General features: G+C 40.6%; 1 protein-coding gene across 1 annotated transcript; it reads left to right on the top strand.

Moving 5' to 3' along the window:
* The first annotated feature begins 2,930 nt into the window (after positions 1–2,930).
* On the top strand, positions 2,931–8,837 carry LOC117305321 (gamma-butyrobetaine dioxygenase-like). Its single transcript, XM_033790181.1, has 5 exons — positions 2,931–3,579; positions 4,174–4,279; positions 5,695–5,891; positions 6,920–7,086; positions 8,604–8,837. The coding sequence occupies exons 1-5, from the start codon at positions 3,023–3,025 to the stop codon at positions 8,771–8,773; spliced, it is 1,197 nt and encodes a 398-aa protein (XP_033646072.1). The 5' UTR covers positions 2,931–3,022; the 3' UTR covers positions 8,774–8,837.

Genomic DNA, 8,837 nt, shown 5'->3' with positions numbered 1-8,837 from the left:
TTATTTTCAAACATATAAATCGTGACAAACCATTTCTAAAACAATTGTTTTATTGTTACTAAACATATATTCTTACGTTTGAAAAAAGTAATTCTTTTTCCAGGTGACTTTAAGCAAATCGTAAGAAATCCCAGCACGGCTATTATGTCAACGAGATTATTTTGTGATCCTAAGCCACCCTGTGAAACCTCAAAACACCCAGAATTTCCCAGGTAAAAAGCCCGACAGCTGTGTCTTTTAAAACGAAAAATGTAGGGATTCCTTTTTACCTAAAGTGCAACTAACATGCTAAATATTCAAGAATCTTATCTTTTTTTTTCATTGAAAGCACAAAAACACACACAAAAAACATAAAATTAAACAAACAAAACCGGTAAACAAACTGTCTTGGATTATAACAGTCCCGTTTTTGTAAGTTTGTTGAACCTTTTATGGTTATAACCCTAGATCTTTAGTAAAACAATTATTTGCACAGTTGAGAGGGGCGACTCCTGTTATTCTAATATACATTAGGTTCAAGCTGTACACAGTCTGTGTTGCTCAGTTGCATACATTGTTCGTAGTTGTTTAGCATGTTACGTTTGGCAATAGCCAAGCAGTATTCTCAATTGGTGCATCCTGACATTATGCACACTATAACAAACCTGTGAACATTTTGGGCTCAACTGGTTATTGAACTTGCAAGAGATCATGAAAAAAACCCTTGTTTTTTGACTTTGTGTGCTTTCAGACGCATAATAAAAGGCTTCAGGCCTGAAGTTGTTCATTATTTTAGTGAGAACTGACCGCTTTCTCAAAACCTACGCCACTTCCGAGGGAGCCGTTTCTCACGATGTTTTCAACTATCAACAGCTCTCTAATGCTCATTACTAAGTAAGTTTTTACGCCAACAACAGCTTGTTGACGAAAGAGTTTGCTGTTTTGTGATTAGTGTCTCGATGAAGTCAACTCGTTAACTAACCGCTCTGAATGAAATAAACCAGATTTTAAGTATCACCATAATACAGTTGTTTCTCTTAGTTCTGGTATCCAAAGTCTCTTCTTTTCTATCTGTTGATGTGTCGTGGCCATTGCTTCGGAGTCAAGTTATGTTGGCTGAATCAGCAGCGTGTGGGTTCCAATCCCGGTCGTGACACTTGTGTTCTTGAGCAAGACCCTTATAAAGGCAGTGGACACTATTGGTAATTACTCAAAATAATTATTATCATAAAACATTACTTGGTAATGAGTAATGGGGAGAGAGAGGTTGATAATATAAACCTGGGGAGAGGTTGATACTATAAAACAATGAGAAAAGGCTCCGTCTGAAGTAACGTAGTTTTCGAGGAAGAAGTAATTTTCCACGAATTTGATTTCGAGACCTCAGATTAAGAAATTTGAGGTCTCAAAATCAAGCTTCTAAACGCACACAACTTCGTGTCACGAGGGCGTTTTTTCTATCATTATTACATCGCAGCTTCGATGACCAATTGAGCTCAAGTTTTCACAAGTTTGTTATTTCATGCATGTTGAGATGCACCAAGTGATAAGACTGGTCTTTGACAAATACCAATATGTCCAGTATCTTTAAATTAAATAATTTGGGGGGGGGGGGGGGGGCTAATCATCTATACTCGCAGCTAAGAGCTGAATTGCGAAGGACGCGGCTACAAAAATTGAACACGTCGAACCCGCGATTTTGTTTTAGCATGTTCAAAATTTCTCGGCGTACTGAACGTGTGCTTCATACGTTCTGCATAAGTTCCCGTAAGTTCATGGTACGTTAGACATACGTTGACATACGCTGGCATACGTTAGAGTAACATTACTCGTAGGTCGGTACGTTGATGTACGTCGGCTAATGGGGAAACGTACAGCCAACGTAGTTATAACGAGATGATAACGTATTATGTAACGTATGTCTAACATATGCCTAACGTATCTCCAACGAGTCTCGACGTATTCTGACGTATCCACCTTATGTACAACTTATGCCTGGCGATCGGGTAACGTACATATTGCGTATGTGCCGTACAGCTAGCGAGCATTCGGCGTTTTAGGAACGTATGGGGGGGGGGTTGAGTATATACATGTGGGTCCCTTGAGTAACTCATTAGTCTAGTCAATCTATGGTTTGACCTCTAAAACAAATTATCCAAAAAGTAGAAAAAAAGTAAGCAGGGTAAACATGTATAAATTGCATAAATTAAAAATTACCGTTTTCCCCCTAAAATATGTATGCACACCCTATACAAAGTAGATTTTTTTTTCACAGGTGAAGCAATTTTGTCTAGGTCAAGCCATATTTTTGCTATTTTGACTAGACTACATCCTCATTTCTTCATGGTTGGTCGTGCTGAACACATCAACCCATCAGAGACCATGGCGGATGATAGGCTGCGACAATGACAGCGGCATAGGTCACGTGTTCGTTGTACGCCGAGGATATGCTGAGGATACGTTGAGGATACGTTGAGGATACGCCGAGGATACGTTGAATACGGCAGACATAGCTACGAATGCGTTAGGCATACGTTAATCATACGCTTGCATACGCTGTGATACGCTGTCAAGTGGGAAGTTGGACGTTCTTGGACTCCAACAATTTTCGAACTATTTTGTGCATACGTTGGCATAAGTTCAGGTGATACGCCACGGGCCTTAACATAACATACAATCCACCACAACTAAACACCACCACTATGACTTTTTTTTTTTTTTTTTATATATGTTGGGTTGTACCGCACCATGAACGTCATACCTGACGGACCTGAGCGCTCTATAAAAGGCCACTGTTGTATTATTATTTATACTATTATTAAAATCACAAGGTTACCAATTGTATGACAGTTCTATGGCATCCCCAGGTCTGTCAGATTAGGCCCGGTGATTAAATAGTCAGACTGCTTATCCAGCAAAAAGTTGAACTTTGAAGTATAAAAAAAAGGTTTTATCCAAACAAAAACACAATCGACCGTCGTGACAACTCTCGGGTCTGACCTCACTGTTAGACAACAGCCCGGCAGGTAACACCTCCATCACAATGGCTCCCACTGAGAACACAACTGATGATACAAAGCTGATCTCAAGAGAAAGACAAGATAATGAAGGGTGGTACAAGCTGTCATTCGACAATGGCTACATAGGTCATTACCCGTACGTATGGCTGAAAGACAACTGTCGCTGCTCGGCTTGTTACCAACCTACCGCCTGGCAACGTACATCCCATATCGCAGATCTGGACCCAGAAATTATTCCCCAATCCGACGATCTCACCGATGGTGGTGCCGGGTTCAGAATCAACTGGCCAGGGGGCCATCGCAGCGACTTCCTGGCAGAATGGCTGAATCGTCAGCGCTTCTCGGAGACCGAAAAGGACTTCGTGGACGGACAGAAACTGGCGATATGGGGAGCAGAGATGGACACAGATGTGGAGAAATTCGACTTCAACAAGATTGTAACAAGCGACACCGAGTTGTATAACTGGCTGAGTGTACTTGGTAGTAAAGGGATGGCTATGGTGCAAGGGGCTCCGTTGAAGGTTGGAGCTGTTGGGCAGCTTGCCAAGAGAGTTGCTTACCTCCGAACCACGGTATATGGGTAAGTCAATAATTGATGATATGGATGTAGTTAATACATAACTAGTGCAAAATACGCTGGGACCCCCCCCACCCAACCGCCATGGATGTTCAAAAGTGGACAGGGTCGTGGCCGTGCGATAATAGCCCTCGCCCCTTTATCGCACGGCCACGAACCTGCAATATTTAAAACGGCCGTTTAAGAACAAGTCACTACTCTTTTATTCACATTCGTAAATTCCATTTTGGTTAAAAGGCGTAATAAAGTAGGAAACTCTGTAAAAACTTATCTGTTTTCTGACGTCTGAGCTCTGTACTAGTGGTGCATAATGAGACTTTTTTTCGGATATGCACTCGTGCGCGTATAATGCATCCTCGTATCCATGGGCTACTGGCGCGGCGATATCAATCACCCCGGGGAACAAGGTTGTGCGCTAACCCGCACAATGCTATCCGAAAACAACCGGTTTTAAACAGCTCCAGCTGGTCATTATCAACCGTTTAAACACCCCCACGTGACACGCTCTCCACCAATAGATAAAGCGAAACTGTCTGGGGTTATTTATGAAAAAATATTATTTGCTAGCATTTGTTTTCTTTTTCAAAACAAAACTAGAGATACGTTCCAGGTGTTCAGCAAACTTGACGCTAGCAGTGTTGCTTTCACACCTAAATCTCTGGGACTCCACATCGATCAGCTCTTCTATGAATACATACCCGGTGTAAGTTTTAAAGAATTTTTCTTTGATTTTTATCAGCGAAATACTCCCGTTTGAACCATTCATCACCTTCATCCCTAATAAAAGAGAGTTAATTTTAAGGGAGAAAGTGCTAATTGAAACGTAAGGCAGTGGACACAATTGATAATATTACTCAACATAATTATTAGCATAAAACCTTACTTGGTAACGAGTAATGGGGAGCTGTTGATAATATAACATTTTGTGAGAAACGTCTCCCTCTGAAGTAACGTAGTTTTCGAGAAAGAAGTAATTTTCTACGACTTTGATTTCGATACCTCAGAATTAGATTTCAAGGTCTCGAAATCAAGCATATAAACGCACACACCTTCGTGTGGCAACGGTGTTTTTTCGTTCATTATTTTCTCGCAACTTCGACGACCAATTGAGCTCAAATTTGTACAGGTTTGTTGTTGTGTGCATATGTTGAGATACACCAAGTGAGCATAGAAGACAATTACCAATAGTGTACAGTGTTTTTAACACATTCCATCATAATGGAACTGTTAGCAATCACAACAAGAACAGGTGAAAGGAAAGCCTTTAAAAGTTATCTTATTTTAATAAATAACATAAAATATTAACAAAAACAATCATCAGACAGGCCCGATGGAAATGGTTTTTGACACTTTAGGCAGTATGACTCGTAGTCTTAGAACCTGTAGTTAGACAACACTTTCTATACTTTATAAGCTTGTTTGTACAACAACTCGGTCACTTTTTCATCTTATACAATATGTCAGTGGAAGCGGCGTCTGTGTTAGTCTTGGTTTCAAGAACATTGGTGTCGCGCCGTCACACCCAACCAACGTTCTGAAGGTGCTGTGTATTTCTGATTCCCTGATCCCATCCGGATCATGTCGTTGGGTGGGGGGGGGGGGACGCTAGTCACAGCGCCCTCTATGTTAATTCATTACAAGCATGTACAGTTTGCCGTGCATAGATCGAAACGTTGGTTGGTTGTGTGTGACCGCTCAATACCAATGGTCTTGGAACCAAGACTACGTCTATGTTTGAACGGGGTATCACTGGATTTTGACGGCGACATAGCGCCCCGACTTGATAACTTTTTGAGATCGGCGTGGTCGGCAAGGTCTTCGTTAGGCCTGAGTCACACCAAACTAGTTCTGTGTGAACGGGGTGTCAAGCAAGAGGCAAATATTACTCACTTTAGACATGACCAGGATTCGAACCCACACCCCGAGAACTAAACCACCAGACATTCAAATTGATGCTCTACACCACTCGGCAATGAGACCCTAATAATTTGGGTACTAGTTATTCGTAATACCATGGAGGAAAAAACAAATATTTTGTTCTCCTCCGTGTCCATGGTGATACTGATGACTTCATTTAGACTTGCTTTGAACTCAGTCCAATATTTCTCATTATTTTAGATCCAAATGCTGCATTGTATTGAGCAGGCGGGTGAAGGTGGTGAGAATCAGTTCGTAGATGGCGTCAATATTGCAGAGCAGTTGAAACGAGATTATCCCGAGGAGTATCAAATATTACGCACGACGCAGATTGATTTCAGAGACGCAGGGGATGACCACCTCAGATACCATCTGAAAAGTAGACGTCCCATGATTCAGTAAGATAATAATTTCACCAATAAAGGGACTGGACACTATTGGTAATTACTCCAAATAACGATTAGCATAAATGATTGGTAACGAGCAATGGAGCGCTGTTGAAAGTATAAAGCAATGTGAGAAACGTATCCCTCTGAAATATTAGAAAGATGTAATATTTCTCAGTACAACTCAAATAATAAAAGTATTCACCTGAAGCCTTTTATTATATGTATGTGAAAACACACAAAGAATAATGCAACAAGGGTATTTTGTATTTCATTATTCTCTTGCAAATTTGATGAACAATTGAGTACACATTTTCACGGGTCTGTTATTTTTGCACATGTTGGGTTAGCATACTGGCCTTTGACAATTACCAAACGTGTCAAGTGCCTTTAGCTGTTGCGGTTTTTGATAGATATGGACGATCTCGTTCTCTGGTAATTCTGAAATATTGTTAATTAATTCCTCAGCAGAAGCTCATAGCTTCAGACCAACTCCTCCCAACTCTTACGTCAACCATGCAAACGGCATAATAATGGCGAATTGTGTGTAAACTTCTTCTGATAGCGCCCTCTTTTGAGTCCTCCTCCTCCAGCCCATATTAATTTCCCATATGGGGGACCTAATCTTCGGCGGACAGAATTCCCTGGAACAGGCCATTGATTTTGGACAATTTCGAAATTGATTCAGTTGTCGTGTTTTGACCCGATAACGAATCAGCCATGGGTCCGGTTTTCTTCCAACTGGACCCTGTTCGGGTAAAAAACAACATTGACCCAGACATTATTAGATTGTAATAGATGATTTTTTAACGAGTATTAATTGTGGCTTTTACCATTGCATCGATGTGTGCATTAGCGTTACTTCGAACCCACGACCCTTGCAATTCTAGAGCAGTGTCTTAATAACTAGACCACTGATATTGCAGTTCGAATCCTATGTTTTTAGCATCGAGTACCGCAAAGATTTACTAGATGTTAATCTTGCATCGGGGATAAAGAACGATTTTCTTTATTTTTTTTGTTTTTGTTCTCGTGTATAGATATGACCGACATGGTAACTTCATGTGCATAAATTACAGTGATCACTGTCGATCAACTGAGCTATCTCTACCCGTGGATCAAGTCAAGAAACTCTACAAGGCTATAAAGGTATTCAACAGCGTCATGTATCGACCAGAAAACGTCTTTTCCCACCGTATGGACCCAGGTAATCAAGTATTTTATCATTTATTGTTCCTTCTCAAGCAAAGAGCTTCCAGATGACCGGGGCCAAATTTCACTGCTCTGCTTACCACCGAAATCTGCGCTTACGATCACAATGAGAGACTTTGGAACGCTGGCAGCAGACTTGCCAGGTAAACTTCCATTGTTTACGTAGTTCTGAGCATGCGCACATTGCCGAGAACAATGGATTTTACCTGGTAGGTCTGCTGCCACCAAGCGTCCCAAAAGTCTCCCATTGATGTGCTAGCTGTGTAAGCGTAGAATGCCTAGTGCCTTGAGTACGCACGCACCCCAACAAAAATCACCGCTAACCCGTAATTTAAAATACGCTTGACGTAAGCATATCATTCCCTGCTTCCGTAAGCGCCGATAATTTGCTTACGGTACCAGAGCCATGAAATTGTGCCCTGCTTTCTTTCCATGACCTAGCCTTGTAACATGTTTTCTATTATTTGTGGCTCTGTGCTATTTTTTATTCATGTAATGGTTTAACTGTTTCAACTGTTTTGTTATTGGGACAATTAACAGTTTTGTAATCACTCCTAAAACTATTGACGTCAATAATGCTTTGAGTTAGAAGCCTATACCAGCAGCTTTCCTACAGTAAAAAGCATTTTCAGAAATATTTCACTTAAAAATAACGTGGTATTATAAAAAAAATATATCAGCTGTTGTGCTCCAAAGCAGAGTGTGGGTTCGAATCCCCAGCCGTGACACTTGTGTCCTTAAGCAATACACTTGACCATTGCTTCGTCCTTCGGATGGGACGTAAGGCCGTTGGTCCCATGTGTTGTGTAACGCATGTAAAATAACCAAGTGCACTTATCGAAAAGAGAAGGGGTTCGACCCGGTGTTCCTGGCTGTGGCTGCTGTATGCGCCTAGCACCTTGTAAACCCTTATAAGGTGCTAAATAATTGGGTCTTAGAATTCATCACTGCTATAACCTATCTTTCTGAAAGTTTGTATATACTCAGCGCCTTGAGTACCTTGTGTGGTAGATACGTGCGCTATATTATAAGACTTCGATATTTCTATTATTATATTATAGGTTTTCCCGGCCAATTTCAGCAAAAAATCATTCAATTTCGTTAACATGCATTCAAATTCACGCATTTCCCCTAATCCTCTCAAACTAGGGTTTCTTTTTAGCTCATAATGCATTAAATTTCATTTTCGTGCACACATGATTGCATTTTTTCTCGTTCAGATCCGCTTCAGTCATTCTATTTCATTTATAGGTATTCAAGGCTACACTTTGACCATTCCTAAGTTGAATTTCTACTACCTATTTACAATTGATGCATTCAAATTAGGACTCACCGAAGCGAACATGATTTTGCTGCTAGTTTGAGTTTACTTGTTCATTTATGTGCAACGAATTTCAACTTCTTTGCATTCAAATTAAAGATGAGTGCTTAATGAGTTAACTGGGAATTATAGCGCAATGTAAAAATAGATTGCCATTATTATTGTTATTGTTTTTATTTTTGTTATTATAGGCGAGATCATGACATTCAGTAATGGCCGTGTAATGCATGGTCGCAGTGCCTTCAAGTTGACGAGTGGGAGTGGTTCAAGACATCTGGAAGGAGGTTACTTTGATTGGGATGAGGCTAAATCTGCATTGCGTGTACTCAGAGAGAATCTATTTGGAGACAAAAGGCTTTAAAGATTCTATGTACTTTTTCTTACACAAAACCCAATGTCCACAGATTGTCATTGAAGGCAGTGGA

Source organism: Asterias rubens, chromosome 22, assembly GCF_902459465.1.
Source record: "Asterias rubens chromosome 22, eAstRub1.3, whole genome shotgun sequence".
Taxonomy (NCBI): Eukaryota; Metazoa; Echinodermata; class Asteroidea; order Forcipulatida; family Asteriidae; genus Asterias; species Asterias rubens.
This window is presented reverse-complemented; position numbering and strand designations above follow the sequence as displayed.